The sequence below is a fragment of the Onychostoma macrolepis genome, chromosome 19 (assembly GCF_012432095.1).
Source record: "Onychostoma macrolepis isolate SWU-2019 chromosome 19, ASM1243209v1, whole genome shotgun sequence".
In the NCBI taxonomy this organism is placed as follows: Eukaryota; Metazoa; Chordata; class Actinopteri; order Cypriniformes; family Cyprinidae; genus Onychostoma; species Onychostoma macrolepis.
This window is the reverse complement of record NC_081173.1, coordinates 1,451,171-1,473,399: the sequence shown is the minus strand read 5'-3', so window position 1 is coordinate 1,473,399 and position 22,229 is coordinate 1,451,171. Positions and strand designations below refer to the sequence as shown.

Below are 22,229 nucleotides of genomic sequence, written 5' to 3'. Positions count from 1 at the left end.
AGGTGCATACCTTGCTGGCACAAGTCAGTTTCCTGAGTCTGTTTGAGCCAATCAGATACTTTAGTATTTCCTCGCGATGAAGAGGCTGATGGGGAACCCTGCATCTCTGACCCACCCAATGATACTGAGCTCTGATAACGTGGCATCTAGAAAAGAGAAAAAATTTAATAAAAGTACAACAGCTCAATGGGGAAAAATTTAAAGCAGTGAAAATTTAACAAAATTATGACGTTACAAAGATCGTCTAAAGCAAACACATTTAAGATGAACACAAACGCCCACCATCACTCTGTTTCTCTGTGCAAGACTCGCCATGGCAGGCAAAGTGCTGCTGGTTCCTGTCGAGAGGGCCTGAAGGACCCCGTGGTGCAGGTTTATAGCCTCGTTTTTCTTGAAATGTCGATGGGCAGTCAGTTTGGTCAGCCAGATGTAGAAGATATCGTCACTCTTTGCCTGGGAGAAGACAAGTCAACGCACCCACAAGCAAATCGTTACAATTAGAGAGTTTTTCACAAACAAATGTATTGTGCTACGATTAAATTCTATTCTATCACTTTGCATGCCATCGCTATCAGAGCCACTCTCCTAAGAGGGGCTTCCCACATTAAGGGACCTACGCATAAAGCAAAGCATAAAGAGAGTCCACATTGAACACTGCCGAATCTTTAAAATTAGATTTTTTATAATGGGTGCGTACATACACAACACCAACTGGAGACCCTTTAAAATCCTGATGCACCAGTCACAAATAGTCATTAACAAAAATAGGCCTAATGCACATACTAACTTAGGCTAGAAGATTGCGTTTTGTGCATTTCAGTAATACGTTTGTATTTCTGTGGCTTGAATAAAGTTTTTGCTTCATATAAAGAGAAATATAATAGATGGAGCGAGCGAGCGTCAAATGTTGCGCAATGTTGCCAGTCACATATGTCTGTTTATCTTTTTTCTTTAATCCAAGTTATTCAGGTAGTGGCTCTGTTAGACTGTTGAGGAGACAAGAGGCAACTTTTTCAACCCATTCCAAGCCCCTAGTGTTTGATAAATGCTGCATGTCCAAGACTTTTTTGCGACATGCCATACTGCTTCCATTGAAAAACATTTACTGTTAATTTGCTAAGGCAAAATGCATGGGAATTGTATTATCATTATTGGGGTATAATTGTCATCATGTTTGGAGACAAGATTCTCTTTATTAAATGCCTTAACGGGTTGACTTTTTTTGAATGTATTACAATGGAGGGGATTATTTGTGACGTTTGTAAGGAAACCGATGACCACCCTGTTAATTGGCAGCCTGTCCACTAATCTTTAACATGTAAACCAATTAACAAATTTGAAATGCACTATATTTGGAAATAAAGAGAAATCAGATAATTTTGCAACAGGTTGGGCTAACAGCAGAATCAGATAATAAATATTTAAATCAAAAACTGCAACTCTGATAATCTGGTTTATTCGTTTTGGCTAGTAAAAGTTCTGAATGGCTGGTAAATTAATTTAGTAGTCAAATCGGCTGAAGGAGAAAAAAAAAAAAAACCCTGACAATGAAAATCATGCCGAATTTCTGTGCAAAGCAAATATTACAAAACATGCGTCACTTAAATTTTAACAGTCAAAACAAAAACTGTAAATTTTTATTAGAAGACTGATGCGTTATTTTTCTTGAAGCATAGAATTAATCTACTGTTGTAAAGGTTTGAGTACAGCCTGGCAATTTTAACACTCTCTTAATTCATTGCTGACCTGGATTTGACTCAGACTTCGTTAACGTGGGCAGATGTGATGATTTACAATATCAAACACTACTACTATAACATTCTTAGTCATACATATACACACCTTGACATGGTACAAGCTGACGCCAGCATCAAGATCGATGCGCTTCGATTTCCGGTTCACAGACATGACCGCAAGACTAACATCTAAAGCGCCGTGAATCTTGCCTCTGGCAATCTGAGGATGTGAAGTTACACTTACAGAAAAACACTGAAAGCAGATATTTACTTAGTACAAAAAGTGATATTAATTTTACTTACATCCTGTTGAGTCTTTGAATATCTGAGAGTCCCCTTGTCCAACACAAAATATCTCTAAAGGAGAAAACATTGCATTGGGACAGGTCACCAGAAGTCATGGTGATCATTCTTTTCCATGAATATTTTCTCAATGCAACTCACCTTATGCCAGCCCTGGAGAGGATACTTGCGCTTTTTCATGAGGAATCCCTCACAAATGCCTGGAACGGTGTTATTGGCCATACTCGTTCCTGCGACAGGGGCAGAACAGTCTGCATCTGATATTACTTCCCAATCCCTGGAGTTCTGTATTGGGAGAAGAAAAATAAAAAGTGAGTTACGATAATTGATTTGTTTTTGAGAGGAAATTACAAACAATTCAGATGTTAAAAACCAGAACAAATACTGAGAGATGTTCACTGACCTGTCGTGAGTGGCGTGAAGATCCTGTGCTGCCATTACGGGAGTGAGTGGGTTTAACAGCAGAGATGAGCGCCGATTTATCCAGAGCACTCACTGATTGGCTGCTACCCTGAGGATGTCCGTGGTCAGCCATTGATGTAGTCAGTATATGTGTTTAGAAGTCAGTCTATTCCAGGTGGGATGCTTCCATCAAATAACATACGCTCTGAGATGCATTACACAAACGTACACATTAGTGGAAATGAGTGGAAAGCATCTTATCAAAACGAAGCTTCAGAAAGAAAGGATTCAGAAAAAATATTTAGAATACATTTCAGACGCATTGCTCTTTTTTAAAGAATTATATTTGTGTATATAAAAATATGCATATCTTAAGGGAACAATATCACTTTAATATTTATTAAATAGCAGTCAAATGCAAATGATGCAAAGGCACCTGTTAAAACTATTAAAGGGGTGGTTGATTGCGATTTCACTTTTTTAACATTAGTTAGTGTGTAATGTTGCCGTTTGAGCATAAACAATATCAGCAAAGTTGCGGCGGTGAAAGTTCAGTGCAAACGGAGATATCGTCTTTTAAAATTCTGGCATTTTAATGCCTACAAAAACGACTGGTAAGGGACTACAACCAGTTACTTCCTGGGTCCGTTACTTCACGAACCCAGATAAACCCCGCCCCCGGTAACACTCAACAAAGGGGGCGAGGCCATGCTGCGCTGCTCTAGAGAAGAGGAAGAGAAAACTAGGGGTGCACATAAAAATCTTTTCATATTTGAATCGCGATTTGGTCTTCTAACGATTCTAATGGATGCACAGGTTTCAAAATCATGTTCTAAAGCAGCGGTTCTCAATCCTGCTCCTCACGTCACCCTGCTCTGCACACACTCTGCATCTCTCTAACAATGAAATGTTCCATTTATACACTTTTATTTTCACACAGCTATGACAAGCGTTAAACATGGACGTGCGTGTGGTTGCCATATTGTATTAAAGCTTTAATCAGGATAAAACCGTATATTAAAAGCTAACAGAAGCAGTAGCACTTACAAATAACAGGATATCTAAAAGTATGAGAAAAAAAAAAAAAAAAACATACCATTAAAAGCCATGCTTGCACAGGTTCTGCGCGATCCTCTTCACTAATATCCTCGGTGTCTCAATCGGGCTCAAATTGATAAGCAATATTGACAACGCCATTGTTTACAATACAACCAGAGCACATGCCGCTGAGCTGAGGGGCGGGACGTTTAGATGCGCACTAGAGGCGGTTTACCCAATCACAACACACTGCACCAGCTAACCAATCTGAGCCCACTGCGTATTTCTGAGGGAGGGGCTTCATAAAACCAGGAAATGATCAGCGCGTTTAGAGAAGGGACAGAGCGGTGTGGAATAAAGGTAAATTATGTGAAAAATAATGCGTTTTTTAAAAATGAAGCATTAACATGTTAGACTGCACCCCCTAAAACACAATCAAGCCTAGAGAAAAACAACCGTCAACCACACCTTTAATACTTTCATGATTCTTCTGTCATGTGATTCTATGGGCTGCCATAGACTCCATGGAGGAAGGTAAAATAAGGCACAGTGATGCATTTGAAAATGCATTTCTTTCTAATACACAACCTTCCAAGATTTCTAACAGGAATTTTTAATTGTCTGCCATTTTGAAGTGTGTTAAATTAAAACTCTGTGGTTGCTTCTGAGTTGGAAGGATCACAGCTGCACAATGATCCTTGAAAGGCAGTCTCCGTTTCACATTCTTCATTTGGCCTGTTGTGAAGTATACATCAGGTGTATCCTTCACATCCTTCCATCACCCACAATCCTTTGCATATTCCAATTCACAAAAAAGTAGCTCATTTATTTTCATTATGTAATGCAAGACATATGTGGATTATTTATACATTCATATTTGATGAAGGCATTGTTTAGTTTGTTGTAAATTAAATGCAATACATAACACTATGTTGTCCGTAAAGTAAACCACTGGGAGACCATAGACGGTTGTCATTACCTGTAGTGCATGATTCAGACCGGATTCATAACAGTTCAGCTAATCCAACAAAACATGTGAAGGACGGTAAGAAAAAGAGCAAACATTTATGCTAGAATACTATAAAGGTAGAAACAAAGCTCAAATAAGGCCACAATTGAATCGGTTTAAAATGACAAAATGAACTGTGTGTAAACTAAACTTATTGCAGGCCTGTCTAACCACGGTGACTCTTTGACATTGAATTTGAGCAATGTGAACAAACAGGTTTAGGAAGAAAAAAAAAAGGTTCTCTTAAACTATTTGCGGAGTTCACCAACAACTGATCAGAAAGCTTCTGTCGCACTTCTTCACAATGAAACTGAAATAGTAAAGAAACAGCACAACTGCAACGTGATCATGAAAATACCACAGATTGAGACTGAATGCTCTATTCATTAACTGAATATTAAAAAAATAAAAATAAAAGTGTGTGCTTGGCGTGACTGGTCTGATGAGTGTGTGGAATGTGAGCAGACCGCTCAGATGACTTCAGGTTTAAGAGTTTCACCGCACATCACTCTCTCTCTCTCACACACACACACACACACACACACACACACACGTGCACACACACGCACACGAGTTCACGGTCTATTGGCATGCTCTTACTAAAAACCCATAATACGCGCAGATGTCTCTAAAATACGCTACATAAAACAACTAAATCATCTGACACCATGTAGAAAGACTTGAAGACAGGCTATTATCATTAGATTCCTCACATGACAATAATCTTCTGATTTAAACTGTTTCGACTAATTGCTTGTTATAAAATATAACGAGTTAGTTGCACTCAGTTAACCGCAGTAACACGCAGAGCTCTTATACATCAAAGCAAAATATGGAAGGTTCATTGGGCCTCAGTAATCATTAATTACAACAAATCAGCCAATTAATGATGTAACTTTCCCAAAATACTGCTTGTGTTTGTCAGTACCGATAGATTTATGAAAGAACCCGAAGAGAAAACACATAAACCGATGCTCCACGACTCACAAAATAGAGACTGAAACACATTTTTGTGCACAGATTAGTTGACTCTTACCTCACACAGCCGAGCGGGTTCACGAGCTCCTCTCATTCACTGCACGCGCTCTTACCGAATCACGGCCGTGACGTCACAGAGGTGTGTTCACGCCTGCGAGATTAGATGAACATTTTTGCAAAATCAAAATCCTTATCATTAGTTTTGAGATATTATCTCTGTGTTGTAGGAAACAGAACAACATATTCTAAACTCCTGTTTATTTACTTTGCGAAATAGTAAGTAAAGCTCTTTTTATTTAAGATTCAAAATATATTCAGACCTATTCATTAAAAGCAACTTAATTTCTGTTTAATGTAGTTTGATCAGTGGTTATGTGTAGGCCTATTTTGTTTGTGTTTTCCAAATCTTCCAAAACAGCAGAGACCAGGAAGTACGCTTAAACGTCGGTAACTTGGGATTTTGTATCATCTTTAATTTTTCCTTCATAAATGCAAATGTATGAAGACGAAACCTTACTTTTCTGTTTTTAAAAGAGACTTACTTTCCATCATTGGAATATATAAAAAGTAACAAGGCCCAGAAACTTGTTGGAATAATAAGAGAACTTGATTTATTTGAAGAGGAATGAAGAGAACCCTACTTACACTTTTTTTCTTTTCTTTTATTTTCTTTTCTTTTCTTTTCTTTTCTTTTCTTTTCTTTTCTTTTCTTTTCTTTTCTTTTCTTTTCTTTTCTTTCTCAGAATATATGTAAGTTTATTGGTACTTTACATCTATGTTGTATATGTGCATTGCTTAATATTTATTTATTTACATGTGCCATTGTATATGTATATTCTGTATATTCTTTAAAAAAGTGGAATTTTGTGGGGTTTTACTGTGTCAAACTTACTTTGATTACAAAGAGAGATGTTGCTATCCCAGTACTAATGAACTGCAGCGTAACATTAAAAAAAAAAAAAAAGGCTACACATATAGGCCTACATCTCACAAGTATACATATACACCAGAGAACATATACATGCTTAATAATAAAATGTAGAGTTTAAATTAACTCTAAAATACATTTTATTATTAAGCAAAGTGCATTAATCTAACTCCAAATTCAAAAACATCTTTTAAAACAATAATAAATTATTAGGTGTAACTATTAGGCTACTTCCACATTAATCTGGATAAATTTGAAACAGCAATTTTTAAATAAAATAAATAATATAAAAATATACAGTTAGGACCATATATATTTGGACACTGACACAATTTTCATAATTTTGGCTCTGTATGCTACCAGAATAGAATTCAAATGAAACAATCAAGATGAAATTGAAGTGCAGATTTTAAGCTTTTATTAAAGGGTAGAACAAAAATCCTTTGCAGGCAATGATTGCCTTAAGTCTGTAACTCATGGACATCAGCAGAGACTGGGTTTGCTTTGCCAGGTCTTTACTGCAGAGGACTTCAGTTGTTGTTTGTTTGTGGCTCTTTCTGTCTGTAGTTTTGTCTTCAGCGAGTGAAATGCTGCTCGATCAGGTTGAGATCAGGAGATTGACTCGGCCATTGCAGAATATTCCACTTTTTACCTTCAAAAACTCCTGGATTACTTTTGCTGCATGTTTTGGGTCATCGTCCATTTCTACTAAGAAACGCTGCCCAATCAGCTTTACTGCATTTGACTGAATCTGAGCAGAGAGTATATCTCTACACACTTCAGAACTCTTCCGGCTGCTTCAGACTCATCATCACTGAACAGCAGTAACCCAGAGCCACTGAAGCCATGCAGCTCATGATCACACTGCTCCATGTTTCACAGATGATGCTGTGTGCTTTGATCGTGAGCTGCTCCAAGCCTTCTCCAGACTTTTCTCTTCCCGTCATTCTGGAACAGGTTGATCTTAATTCCAGCGTCCAAAGGATGCTTTTACAGAAGTGCTCTGGCTTTTTTAGATGTTTTTTGTCAAAGTCTAATCTGGCCTTGTTTGCAGCTTGTGGTGAAGCCATTGTTTATGTCTGTGTGTTGCTTGGCGACCACTTTGTTGCAACCACAACCGTTTCTGAGGAACTACATTGTTTGGAGGAAGAATAATGTTTTTATTAACATCATTACATTTTATTTGCTTTGTTTTATTTTGTGAAACCTTGCTACATATATGGAATAACCTTTTTATAAAAGCAATAAGCCCCGTGAAGCCATGGTTTACAGTGAATTTATAACAGCTAAGGGGCGTTTCATTGCTTTATTTGACCACTCCTAATGCTCCTGCTATCTCTCTGATGGATTTTTGTTTTTGAAGCCTAACAATTGTCAGTTTCACCTGCACGGAGAGCTCCTTTGACCACATGATGAGGTTCACAGCAACAGCTTCCAAATGCAGAGAGCACACTAAGGCTGCATCCGAAAACTTAGGCAGCTGCTTTGCTGCCTCGCTGCCTTATGAGGCAATGACTTTGCAGGCAGCGTTTATGCACCACACGAAACTAATTTCGGACAGGCTTCTGAGGCAGCGTAACGATTTAACGATCTACAACAAAATTGAACGAGTTTTGGTGATAACTAAATGAATGTTTAATTACTATAATACTAATTTCTCGTTAGAAATAACATCAAAAGTGCTAAAAGTTAATTAGAAATATACATTTACACACAAAATAACCACCAAACGCAACTTCTATGCTGCCTTCAAAAATCGATCAGATGAAGGCATCTCAGGCGACAGGAAGTGAAGCTAACTTTGCATTCGGACGTGCCTTGATGCCTTCCTGCCTTGGAATGCTGCCTCAGATGCTACTCCGAAGGCAGCTTTAGAATCAACTCCAGACCTTTTACCTGCTTAATTGATGTAGAACTAATGACGGAATAGCACACATCTGTCCATCAAACAGCTTTTGAGTCAATTGTCCAATTACTTATGGTCCCTTGAAAAAGTGGGAGGTACATATTAAAGAGCCGTAATTCTTAAACTTTCCTCCAATTTTGATGAGAGTACCATAAAATTAAAGCTCAGAGTATGCACTTTAAGATCTCATTCATTATATAACTGTAATTTCAATATGTTAAGCTGTTAATAACTACAAGCAATCATGATGTGGCAGTGACTTTTGTAAAGGCCCCTCGGTTGAAATCACAGAATAGTGTCCAGTAGGCATAGCACACTTCATTCTGTTTGATTTAAAAGCTGTTTTCCTCATGGGGACCAAAAAATGTCCCCACAAGGAAAAGAATATGTTTGTGGGGATATTTGGGGTATACCTGAACCACACACGCATGCACACACACACACACACACACACACATGTATGTAACTCCTCCAAATGAAACTTGACTTTTTAGATGTAACATATTTTCTAGCAGAAGATGGATGCATTTTTCTCAGTTCTGTTACCAAAACTCTTGCGTGTTTTTTTAAACAGGAATGTGTGTTTGTATTTGTGTGAGCGAATGCTGAAACAAATTCAATAAAAGATTTGCAAAACATTGTAAGTACAGATTTGTCAGGAGAAAAGAAAAGGACTAAAAATATTTTGAAAATTAGCAGCTTAAAATTTTGCCATTGTTAAAAAATGCTTTACTGACTTACGATTCAGATTTTCAGTTGTTATGCTCTTAAAATTTATGCCATATACTGTATATGTATGAAGGCTATGTCCTAAATTATTACACCACTTGTGTAGCCAGTCACAATTCACAATTTAATTTACTTGTTTTGTTTTTTTTTGTATAAAAAATTCTATAATATGATAAATGCAAATAAATAGGTTTAGCAAAACAAATGTGATTATTTTTGAGAACCTTGTGATTATTTTGATAAACCTGCAAATATACATATATATATATATACACTTAACTGCAGACACAAACGACATAGCCTATGTGGTACAATACAAATATTTCAGCGTCCTTTATTCTCCTATAAAGAATCACAATTGTCTCTTATTATCCTTTTCTAACTGTACGTTAGCTGCCAGTGCTGCCTTCTGATTGAGCCAACAATTTATTCCGCCAATCTAACCTCTTTGGGATCTAATAAAATTGTAGTTTGGGGTTTTTCTGATGACTGTTGTTACAGCACAACATATTGTAAGCTTGTGAACCGTCTGGGTGTTTTCCGTTGATCTTCCTCTGGTAACTGTGGCTGCTGTGACCATAGACTGGCAGGTCGCGCAGCTGTGACTCGGACACAAAAATGGCGGCGATAAAACACTGTGACGTCACATTTGCAAATGCAGTTCAAAAAACAATAAGTTAATATTAAATGACATTTTAGACACAACATTCTCAATAACGATGGTTTCACTCTATTTCTCTATTGAAAATAGTTATAAACAAAGCTGAACTGCTGTGCTTCTCTGAGCAACACACAGCGGTGCTTTGTTTAGTTTCTGAATCAATCTGTTTTTGAACAAAACATTCAAAACAACCTAGAACCACACATTCAGGATTTTTCTGCATGCCTGAGAAGATTATTTTCTTGAAAGTGGACTTTATATTCGAGGATACCCTCAGGTGCCAGTCTACCACGAGGACATACCAAAGACTTGAGAGAATGAGAGAAAGGATCATCTCTGCAATCACCCTCACCTCGCAGACCGGACCACCAGGGAAGCTCGCCAACGTTTCTCGTCTACACCATCACATCACCTCCTCACTAAAGAACCTGGAGGGGGCAACAGGGAAAATGGCAATTCCAGCCACTTTCTTATTTATCCATTGTCCGTCTCCAGGAGTGAGTCGACATATACTTGTCAGGCTACTACCTCTATAGCCTAGGAACTGGAGGGGGCATCTGAGATAGTGTCCTACTACCGATCACTTCTACACTCTTAAAAATAAAGGTGCTTAAAAGGTTCTTCACAGCGATGCCATAGAAAAACCATTTTTGTTTCCACAAAGAACCATTTCAAAGTTCTTTAAAGAACCATCTCTTTCTTACCTTTTTATAACCCGAAGAACCTTCTTTCGCCACAAAGCACCTTTTGTGAAACAGAAAGGTTCTTCAGATGTTAAAGGCTGATGATTTTGCACGTTTCACAGTATGCTGGCATGTCAGTGATGTCAAATGACTGCCGTGGCTAATCAAGACTGCAGTGTTTATACAAATTCCTTGAAAGGGAACTGCATTGTATAAAGCATCATACCAAAAAGGTGACTTGACTTGATGAGAAGAATGTTAAAATAACTTGATACACCGGAGATGAAGGGTAACCAGAGAAATCCAGGAATAACTGAAGCGGTCTGTGGAGAGGAAGAGCTCGGTGAAGCATATTATTGAAATACAGTGTATTAATGAAAAGATTACTTTTTATATTTACAATATGCATATTTATCATCTTAGGAGACATTACATGTTACATATTTTCATGCTGTTTTGAAGCAAATAAGATTTTTTAACTGTGTAACAGGTATTGAAATTACACTGTTAAATATATATGTACTGTTATAGAATTTGCGCAAAATTGTTCATTATCACATCCTAAGTGGTCACCTGATGAAAATAAGTGGTTCTCGTTTAAGCTGACTTAACTTCCTGTTCTGTCTCCTCCTCTTCCCTTTCTGTATTGTAACCTCATGGGAGAAGAACAATAAGGGGAATTTCATCTGAGAGGCTGCTTATTTGTTTTCTGTATCAGATTAAATGTCGCCGGCCATACATTTAGTTTGGCTTTGCATGTCACCAGTCACATAAAAACAATACATTTTAAGTAATTTAGCTATAAGACTGATGCTTGCAGGTTCCCGTTGTTAAACATAGGATACACCTAAAAAACTGTTTTCCCTCAAATTTTATTTTTAAAACTCAGAAGGCACAGAATTGTTGAAATGACATCTCAGATTAGGCTTTTGCCAAGTACATTTGCTCTTTGAAGGAATTTGACTTAGCAGACAGACATTAAATAAGAAACAGAAAGATATTGCAAGTAACACATTTAAGGGTGACCGAGAGTAATCACACCAGGGTGACAATGTTGATTAGGCCACCAATAGATTTCTACAGGTTTATATCAGTTGTTGTAGGAAGTTCTGTAAGAACAACAAAAAATGCCTAATTTTAAATGTACAAAGGAAAAGCACAACAAAGAATAACTGAAATAGCTTTTGATAGCTTTTTTGTTGTTGTTTTTATTTTGGATGGATTCATTGCTTCACTTCCGTAAAGTACTTTGTAAACACTATGTCTTCTTTTTGTGCTACTTGTAGCTAAATTGAACTTGTTTCATAACTTTACACAGCTATTAAACCAATCTGAACCAACACTAAATAAATGAGCTGAATCATGGCACTATTTGTTATTTTTTAAGCTGCTGCAGCAGAATTAAAATTTTGTCTCATATTTGATGAAGCCTGCATCATTGATTCTGTTATTTTTCTGTTCTATTTGCTTTCCAGAGATTAACAGAAAGTGATTCAAAGCACAGGAAACTGCTGACAAACACTATCATTAAATTAATATTATAACTGCAGAGAATCACTGTTCAAAGATGAGACTGTCCCATCAAGTGTATTTACACATTATTTTAATGTATAATCTTCCTTGTCATTAAAAGTAAAACCTAAAAACAACAGAAAATAAGGCAGTGTCAGCAACGCTCTTATATAGCCTGAAATGAAAACTATATATGTGCTATATGCGAGTCAGAATTACAGAGATTGCATGTGAAAAGATGCAGATATATTTCATATCAACAAAAATATTTTTTTAATAGAGGACACCATGAAATACATGAGAAGGAACAAAAGACATAAAAAACAGGTCTAACATGTAAAAATAGTATTCCCAACACAGACCTGATTTTGTTAAGCAGAGTTTAGATTGGTGATGTGTTTCCAGTTTCAATGAGCTCATCTAAACTCAACAAAATCTGGATGAGAGACTGTTCAAAATCATCAAGTTAGAAGTAAAGTTAGACTGGATACAGTACAATTCATCTCCAATGAAAAAGGGGGAAAGAGTCAAGAGGGGATGAGGAAGACACCAGATGAAGACTCCCTCAGGCTACCAGTATAAATAATAGTATATGATTTGGTTTGTGCTTATTCAGCTGGTTCTCCTGTATCTCCTTTAGTTTTGGGTTCCTGCCACCATTCAGCCAGCAGAGACTCCTCGTAGTCCCCGATTCCCTCAAACTCTTCATCAGGAGGACTTGACAGAGCTGATGCTGCTTCCTCTGAACTTACAGTATCCTGTTAACAAACAGACAGTTAATAACCACGTTAATATTATCAGTCTAATGAATAGGACAAACTCTAAAACATGTCTGCCCATTGAAAATTTTAACAGCTATTAGTCAAAAATAAATTTAGGACCATGTTGTTCAGTGGTTGGATGCTCTTTCTGACCCAGAACTAACCTGCTTTTAGAAATTAAAGTGTTGAAATTAAGCACTGTGGCTCCATCATTTTTTGTATGTAGCTAGCTTGTGTTTCGATATGTTTGCAATGAAAAAAACACATTTTTACTTCCATTTTATTCCATTTAATGTGGGCTGTAATTAGCAGTATGCGGAAAATACCACATATGGAAGAAGTCCTTGTGGTGGGCTCTACCTGGAAAGCAAGAGACTCGCACCCACAATGACTGGCAGACGAGCAGCGCTCAGCCCAGGGATGGATGCAAGGTTCTACCTTCTACAGGGAACCTTTACAGTGGAAACACATCATATGGGATAACCAAAAGGGAATCACCACATATGAGGCACTTGACCCAACTAGACGGGCTCATCTGAAAGGGCATATCATGAATAATTTTCCTGGTAGTGAGATTCTTCGGTCAAATTCAGCTATCGACGAGTGCTGGAAAGAGTATGGCATCCAGTGTTCACCAGATATGGGGGACTCTCATAGATAGAAAAGCGCACAGTACTTCCTCAGAGAGGGGAAAGGCACTGTGTGCTTACCTGTTCGTATCCAATAACACCTGGGACAAAACCAGCTCAACCTGGAGATCGTTAAAGCTTGCAAAGGTTTCCTGGTTGGCGTCGGTCTAATAATCCTTTCCAGTGACAAAACAATCACCAAATCATCTGGTGATTGATCTTTGATCTTTTGGAAGAGGGAGACATGAATGGCAGAGGGTTCGGTTTCCCTGACTATTTTGTTGTCGCTGACAAAGGTGTCCAGCTTCTCATACCAGCTTCAAACCTTGAAAAGGCTCAGCATCCACGACAGGAAGTGCAAACCTAACTTCTTCCACTTTCAAACTCATGACAAGTTAACTGGTTTAAGGTAAAGCCTTCTCTAGCCAGTTTTCCATCGGTCTTACCCCAAGCTACTGCTGGTGCATTTCTGCTGGGTGTGCTGCCCATGATTTTTAGTATCACGCTAACTTGACTTGTCTAGCATCTTAACAATTTGTTAAAGTTACTTTCAGCAAAAAATTAAAAATAAATAAAACAAATATGGCTAAGACATACAGTATGTAATAATGTAATAAAATACCTCATCATCTGTCTGTAAATAATTCTGTGCGAACTCCAGAAGTTCCCTCAGTTTGGTGGTTTGATTGAAATATCTAAGAGCTTCCTGTATGGACACAAAGACAGAAATGTTAAAACGGTAGGTGTAAAGACAAAACCTGAGCAAAGCCAGAACATTTACAAATCAAATGTCCATTATCAGGCCACTTCAGAATGGCTGAGTTATTCTGTAAAAACATAGAAGAGACAACTTTATCAATGTGTATCACATGTGTGTGTGGATTTGTTGAGGATAGCATGTGTGGAGTTTGAGTTAAAAGAAGCCAAGCATGGAACCAAATCCATGCAACACAAACTCAGCCAAAAAAAATAAAAAGAATACTGTATTTTATTTTAAAGAATTTTGTAAAATCCAAATAAGCTTTACAGATATGTATTAGGAAGGGTTAAAACTGTGTTTTTCATGTTTGTTCTATGAAGCATAAACAATTATTCCACCTCTGGAACAGTCTTAAGAACGAGTTACAATGACTTGGGACAATAAAAAGTCTTTTACGGAGTTGCTGTGGCGTTCCGCCTGACTTCTAAGAGCCTTGTTGGATTAGTGGGGCAACATCTCAGAGCAAGAACTAGCAAATCTGGTTCAGTCCGTGAGGATGAGAAGCACTTGGTAGCCACACCAGATACTGATTACTACTTTTGATATTGACATAATAAAAGCAGTTGAATGTGAGAGGATGTTTCTCTTTTTGCTGTGTTTATTTGCAAAACAGTGAAGTATTTCAAAAGAACAATCGATTATGGCATTTGTAAATTACATACTATGCAAAATGTAAATGAATGTTACAATGTTACAGATGTTACATTATGTCTTTTGAAATAGACTGTTTAACAAATAAAAAGTAAAATGATTGCAACAAATGTGTTTTGTCTTTTATATGTCAAAACCAGGTGTTTTATAAAGCTCATATCCCCTATTATCTCTCTTATTTCTCTGCTGGATATCTAACAGCAAGCATTGTATAAATGTACAATCATCTAGGTAATCCCATATAATTATTGCCGCTAAAAATCTGTTAAAGAGATTTTTCAAATAGGATCAAAGTTCTTAAGCTTATTTTATAGCAGTCACTGATTTTTCATTGCTCAATTTTTGTGAAACGTTCTTCTTTTACAATACTTGAATATATGTGACATGGATTTGATTCCATTGCCAAGAGAAACAACAACAACAACAACAACAATGTATATGCCACTCCAGTACAGTTATGGGGAAATTGTTGAGCATCAGAAGCATTAACCTTACTACATGTTTGTCATTTTGGTAAGTTCATGATATGTGTGCGTGTGCGTGTACTTACTGGTCGTGGTTTGAAATGCTCGTCCTGCAGTCCCCACTGTTGTCTGTAGAATCTGTAGTAGGCCATGTTCTGCTGCATCACTTGATCGTTTGCATCAAACAGCATATAGCTTGCTGCACACACTGCTGCATTTCGCACATCATTTACTAGAAGGACAAATGAATAAAAGTCACTTATAAAGTGATTGTTTTAATGAAAACCTTTTGGCAATGAAGTCTTAGTCTGTGGGGGTATTTATTCTTGGTCTATCTCTATGATTAGATTGTTATGTGATGGAGTTTGAACATCCATTCACACTTGGCCACAAATATGTTTTAACAAACTGGTTTTGAATTTGCAAATGCCATGCTATATGCCATGCAAAATCAAAGGACTTTGTTTCACAAAAGTTGAAAGTATATACAATATCAGCAACAGATGTTATGCGCCACAACATTTTCATAATCAAATATCACAATCGGAGAGAGAGCATCAGTGCTTGTCCCTTTTAATGAACATGAATGCAACACAAACCTTTAACTTCATTTGCTCTAGTTAGTGTGTCTGCTTACTGAAGAGAGACACTCATCTCCACAATAACACCATGTAGCTACCAGCTACCCATTTTGGGAGGAGTCAAATTTATAGAGGAGGTCACTTTTACACCAAATTCATATGTGGCTGAGTTGCATCTAAAATGGCTCTCAAATCACCTCCTGCAACAAGTCTATTACACTGTAAATATCTTGTGAGCATGTTATTTTGTCAGAATACACCGTTTAAAAAAAAAAGAAAAAAATTGTTTCAACTTAAAATTATTTGTTACCCCGCCGACTAAAAATGTTAAGTTTAGTCAACTTAAATATCCAAGTTGTCACTTAACTTAACATTAAGTAACATACAATTTCAAGTTGACTAAACTTAATTTTTAGTCAGCGAGGTAACAAATGATTTTAAGTTCAAGTTTTTTTTACAGTGCAAACAGTAAAACAATCTTAGCATCTTATTTCATGTCCTATCAGTTTTGAATGACGCACAGTTCTGTGTCTACAGTGTATCATGCCAATACATCTAGATGTTTACAAGAACTGGAAACTATTCATATTAGATACTGAGAGACTTGCATGTCTCCTACAGTATTATTATTCAGTATATCATTCCCCCATTATACCAAAATGTACTAATTAATATGAAATATGGGCAGACTGTAGCATTTCTTGAGTTTACTGCTGACAGAAGACAATTAACAATTTTGTTGTGTGTGTGTGTGTGTGTGTGTGTGTGTGTGTTTCTGTTACTTACATTTGTAATAAGCAAACTGCATGTAGTGGTACATGGTGGCAACAAATTTCTCCACAAAGAAACCACCAACATTTGGAATAAAATTTTCCTCACATTTTACTTTACACTTCATTACTTCAAAATAGAAATCTGGGGGAGAAAAAAACAGAGAGAGAGGACATTGCATTTATAGGCTACTGATACTTAAAAAAAATAAAAATAAAAATAAATATATATATATATATATATATATAAAAACCTCACCCTATGATAGTACTAGACTTCCTATGTCAAATCATTGATGAACTTATGTTTACCAAGCTATTTGCATTTGAACCAGGCTTATTTTAGTTAGGATAGATTTCTAATATTCACAGCTATTTGAAGCAAATCTGAGAATGCATCATGAGATCACTGACCAGCTAAGGCGGGGTAGAAGTCTTTAAACTCCTGCACATCGTATGACCCCTCACAGGACATCAAACACGTGCTGAATGTTTTAAAATACTCCGCAGCCGCCAGCTCCATGTCTCGAGCACTGCTGCTAAAATCCCCCGAATTATACAGCTTTACAGCCTTCAGGAATAAAGCCTAAGAGACAGATCGAGTTATTTCAGAAGAGTGCCTCTCACAAATAAGGTTAAAAAGAAAAACACAGTTAGAGAGAATAAATACCTCATAGGGCTTCTCCTCATGGTCTATGAGGTACTCCTCCGTGTCTAACAGGCTTTTATAGTAGTTAAGACTCCTAGATAGAACGGGGTCCTCAGGGTTTCGCTGTAGATACGTGTGTGCTGCCGAAACCGCTCTCTCCAACTCATTCATCTAGACGCACATAACATAAGATAATTCAGTGTCTGGATTGTCTCGTTTAAATATCGTTTTGCAGTTTCTCATTTCATTAACATTAGTGAAATAAGAGATGGGACACAGGTCAGATCTCTCCATTGGCTTTCTCAGATTTAATTACATGTTGTGACTTGTTACTGTTAGAATAGCCAAGTCACATTTATTTATGTAGTGCTTTATGAAATATAGATTCACTGTAAAAAAAAAAAAATGAAAAGTTGACTTAACTTGACTGAATTTCAAGGCAACTTGCTGCACAGCTTTTTTGAGTTTACTCAACGTTGGACCAAGTTGTTCACTCAACCCAAGTCACATGTCTCTTTTCTGTTCAACTAACACAGTTGTGTTAGTTAAAAAGACTTTTAATGCTTTTCCAATGTGTCTCAAATTATGTTCTGTGAACTATTTTTACTTGTTTACAAATGACAAACATTAATGGATAAGTTAGTCTAATAAGTAGACAATATTGTCTTTGTTTGTAAGACAACTTACAAGGCTAAGATATCAGCTTTTACAAGGCAAAAGTGGTTGAACATAGTCTAGGCCTCAAACCTAGACACTAACCTCAAGCACAGTGGCAATCAACAAATGTTAAAAAGATGAGCCCTTTACATCACAGTACAACAAATAAAACAACAAAAATAGTTTAAATGAAATCAGCAAACAGCAAAACAATAATCCTATAACAGTAACCGCATAATTTATTCATGCTGCAATGCATGCTGGGAACTCGCAAAGCCTTAACATTTCAACATTATGAAATTCTTTGTTCAGACAACTGGGGTAATTTTGTTGGTCTGACAAGGGTTTTTATGTAGTTTCAAGAAAATAGCATATTTTTAAGTATATGAGACTCAAAAGGTTTCGTAAACTGGAAAATGTGCAGTTGCATTTTTTACAGTGTTTACACAACATTGATAACAGAATATGGGAAACACAAACAACAACAAGTTAAGCGGATGAACCAGGGAGCACAAGGAAGCAGGTAGGCCTTCAGGGAGGAGCAGAAGAGGAGGAAACTAGGGCAAGAAATCAGGGAACTGGTTGACCCCGAGTGGGCTAGAAGAAAGTCTTACGGGCAAAAACGGTCTAGCATTTCAGATATTTATCTGAAAATAACTTAGGAGAAATAAAAGTAGACACAAATGAGACATGAGAAAGTTCTGAGAGAAAGAGTCCAAAATGAGAACGGGCTGTGAAACGATGTCTTTAATGTCTTGCTGTAATCTCCTTCAAGGCACTGTCATAAAAATGTTTTATTGCTCAGAGGTTGCTCTTTCTTTATTTTCCGATTACACGAGTTGTATTTTTTTCACTTATTAATGGTCAGGACAGGTGGAGGAGAGACAGGAATTAATGGGAGCAGGAAAGTACCTTTAGCTGGGACTCAATTCTGTCTGTGGTGCAGCTGTGCTTTGACATCGATCTGCTGCCAATAAGGTGATGGCTTTAACAGAGATCACTCGAAGCTCAGGATACTGAGAGGTGATTTTTTTTTCATCTCATTTAGGTATCAGCTTTGTCTTCAGATCTCTTCGGTTTCATTTTAGGAGAAACGTTGTTTAATTACAAAATGTATTTTTTTATTATTATCAATTCTGAAACCATCACTTAAATAGCATTATACATTTCAGAATATCAAGGGTTACGAGATAAAATTTATCTTCAATGCCCAGCATTGTATATGCAGCACGTTTTCCAAATACACTATAAAGGGATTAGGCCTATATAAGTGTTTGATTTCTAGTATAACATCAATACTCTCTTTTTAAATGCATAGTGTATGCTTCATGGTTGTTGCATGACCTTTTTTCTTTCTTTGTTTAGCATTGAAAAGTTTGTCTTGTACAGCCCGTTTCACATGCATGCAAATAAATGTCATGGTTTCCTCTGCATGTGTAACATTGTGCTTTAAAACACGGTCTACACTAAATAACTTCAAATATGACAATGCAAGTATTATGTTTGATTGAAATGCTGTGGATGATTGAGATTAAAACTACCCAGAGAAAATAAGAAAAAATGAGTTCTCTTTAACATCTCAATTGTTTGTGCTACATAGAAATTAGGTTACATTAACATCAAATGGAGACTTTTGCTCGAGTCTCCTACTTCTCACACTTGTCTCCTGAGACAAAAAATAAATAAATAAATAAATCTAACACTTTTAAATGGTTTCCTTAAAAGTTTTAGCAGATATCTCATCATCATAAATCACCACACACTGTGCTCAGACTTTTTTTCCCCAAAACTAAAAACTCTGTGGTCTCACATTTGACGTCTCTAAAGCTTTAGAAGAGATCTCAACAACATTACACAATGTGCTCAGATTCCTCTCCTGAGCTGGAGACTCTGGATCTTTCATATTTGCATCCCAGGCTCATTGGAAATATGTGCTTGAGGTGACATTTCTGCAATACCGATTTTCCATACCATGTGTCACGGCATTTTCAAAGTAAAATGTCCTGTGAGTGGCACTAAAATGCATGTTCAACACGTCACCCATGACATGACACATTTGTGTTAGGCTGATACAGGCATGTATTGCTGTGTTGCTTCAGGTACGTACTGTGGCCGTTCAGAATTCAAGTCCGGTGAGTGTTGCCAAAAGTTAATGTTCTAACCGTGAAATACCCCTTGCACCAAACCTAACCCTTAACGAATGCGAAAGTGCACATGAACAGATATAATGCATATGGATTGGAGTCATATTTGTCTCTTTTAAGGCTTTAGAAGAGATCTCAACAACTTTACAATGTATGCACCAAGTCAAGTACTTGAAAGGCACAAAATAAAGTAAAAAAACAAAACAAAAAAAAAAATTCAGAGTTTAAGCCTATATTAAGATTAAAATTATGCAAAAAATAGTTAATCTTACTCTTGTTGACACACAATAAGATAATAGAACCGTACTGTTTATGTGCATTGGGCACATCATTTGTTCTTGGAAATAGTAATCTACCCAGTGCCCTTATCAAAACAGGAACAGTAACCCTGGAGCTTTCTTTGCTGAAAGGCACATTAAATGGCTTATGACTCAATCCTATCCAAAACTAATTTGATTATTAATACACGGAGTGATGTTGAGATCTCTTCTAAAGCTTTAAAGAAGACAAAAGTGAGATCTTCACCGTCTCTAGCCACGGAGAAAAATCTGTGATGATGAAATCTCTTCTACAGTGTTAAAGCAGATCATTTTATGAGTTTTTGTCTCAGGAGACAAGTTTGAAAAGCAGGAGACTCGAGCAAAAGTCTCAATATGATGTTAAAGTTATCTGTCACGTTACTTAGCCTTACTTTTCTCGCCAGTGGTTGTGAATCCTCATCCATCCTGAATCTTATAAACGGTTACTACATTCATGACATTAATTAACTGAAAGAAATCATGTTTTGGCGTTAAGCAGTTTTAACGAAGACATTACACCTTTAAAGCGCGGTTGTTTCGCGATTACGAAGCGCTCGCGCGTGGACGTGGCATGTGCGCCGCTGACTGGACCAATGAAACGCAACCCACCAATTCAGACACAATCAAAAATGCATTATTGTTAATAGAACAAATTTCATCTAAACAAGTTGATAGGCTGTGGTTGTTACAAGTGATTACGACAACAGGAACATGATTTACAGTAATGTCCATCCATCGTTTATTACCATTTTCAGTGGACAGTTAACGTTGTATGTATAGTAGGCTACTGTGAAGCACCTAAAAGCGTTCTGGCTCGTCGCAAATCCATGAACGTGACCTCTTACCTCGTAATACACGTACTGAAGGTACCGGTAGGGTATCCTCTGTTCGAAAGCACCCAAAGTCTCTCGCTTAGGATATGATTTAGAAAACACGGGAAAGTTTGTTTTGCACCTTTTCAGGCATGCAGCTCGCGTTATGATGTGCCCCATGATCAAGAGGGTAGTTTCCGTGTTGTTCTCCCCATGTTCCCGGCCCACGGCGCTGCAGTTCTGACTGCAGTGCGCCTCGCTGTCCTTCAGCAGCCGGTGAAGCCGCAGGCTCAGCTCCAGATATTTAGCGCTCTGCTTCCAGTCCTGAGCGGTGTACATCTCCAACGCGTGTCCGTACGCAGACTCCAGCGGCATGAGGTCGTTCGCTGGAAAGCTTTTGAAGCTGTACTTCTCATACTGAGCCTGCACAGTACAGAAAAGATAGGCAGTACTGAAAAACACGACTAAACATATTTTTGTTTGGGCCATGCTTCTGTTCCTCACTGTACGCGCCGATCCCCGTGTAATAACGGAGAGTGGAGACTCATGTCAGACTGCACGTAGGAAATCTGTGGTCCTTTGGGATTGAAGGAGATTTACGGTGATGGAAAACTCTGCATGCCTCCCAAATTCGGATCTGGACTGCTTCTCTGGGTCTAAACGTCCGTCAATTTTAAGCAATCTAGTCATTGCTCTGAGAAGTAGCCCACTTAAAGTTAGAAAAGTTTGACAGATTATTGTTGCTTTGAATAGCCTATAAAATCTTCCTTTTGTCCCTTTTTCCCCCACAGAATGCACTTAGCCTATACGTCCAAGTATAGACTACTTTTGGTCTGTTGGATCATTAGCTTTTAATATTTTAAAAGGCTGGGTCCCATCTGCCCTGCTAAAACAAACAACAACAACAACAAAAACAATAGAAGCCCAATAGAAACCATCACAGAAATTTCAATGGTTTCCATTAAAATACCATTAGCTTTTTCCAGTAAGACCATTACAAAATTCCTTTTTTGTAGTGTATTTTGGGCATTTTTCCAATATGATTTAACATCCCACCGATAGAATCCATCACATACCAGTAGACACCATTATAGTTTCCATTAAAACCAATACAATTCCCATAAAAACATTAAATCCATTACATTTTCCATTGTGTTTTGGGCAGGG

The 22,229-nt window shown here is 37.3% G+C and overlaps 2 protein-coding genes across 4 annotated transcripts in view; both read right to left on the bottom strand.

Moving 5' to 3' along the window:
* The window catches only part of LOC131525586 (oxysterol-binding protein-related protein 6-like), a 100,026-nt gene extending 94,402 nt beyond the window's left edge, over positions 1-5,624 (bottom strand). For all 3 annotated transcript variants that reach the window (XM_058753405.1, XM_058753407.1, XM_058753408.1), the window contains exons 1-7: positions 5,525-5,624; positions 2,443-2,646; positions 2,181-2,324; positions 2,040-2,093; positions 1,843-1,956; positions 283-453; positions 11-146 (exon numbers count right to left, since the gene is read on the bottom strand). In XM_058753405.1, the coding sequence (XP_058609388.1) occupies positions 11-146; positions 283-453; positions 1,843-1,956; positions 2,040-2,093; positions 2,181-2,324; positions 2,443-2,574 (751 nt within the window). In that variant the 5' untranslated portion in view covers positions 2,575-2,646; positions 5,525-5,624. The remainder of the gene's footprint in view (positions 1-10; positions 147-282; positions 454-1,842; positions 1,957-2,039; positions 2,094-2,180; positions 2,325-2,442; positions 2,647-5,524) is intronic.
* Positions 5,625-11,659: 6,035 nt separating this feature from the next.
* p3h4 (prolyl 3-hydroxylase family member 4 (inactive)) lies at positions 11,660-21,801 on the bottom strand. Its single transcript, XM_058752592.1, has 7 exons — positions 21,096-21,801; positions 17,172-17,321; positions 16,916-17,087; positions 16,518-16,646; positions 15,237-15,382; positions 13,898-13,981; positions 11,660-12,643 (listed from the first exon to the last, which is right to left on the bottom strand). The coding sequence occupies exons 1-7, from the start codon at positions 21,549-21,551 to the stop codon at positions 12,494-12,496; spliced, it is 1,287 nt and encodes a 428-aa protein (XP_058608575.1). The 5' UTR covers positions 21,552-21,801; the 3' UTR covers positions 11,660-12,493.
* Positions 21,802-22,229: the final 428 nt, after the last annotated feature.

Excerpts from the sequence above, each read along its gene's own strand:
- p3h4 (XM_058752592.1), bottom strand. The coding sequence starts at position 21,551 with ATGGCCCAAACAAAAATATGTTTAGTCGTGTTTTTCAGTACTGCCTAT. Across the intron at positions 17,322-21,095 it reads TTCAGTACGTGTATTACGAG|ATGAATGAGTTGGAGAGAGC; the intron begins GTAAGAGGTCAC and ends ATGTGCGTCTAG. Across the intron at positions 15,383-16,517 it reads GCAGTTTGCTTATTACAAAT|TAAATGATGTGCGAAATGCA; the intron begins GTAAGTAACAGA and ends TTGTCCTTCTAG.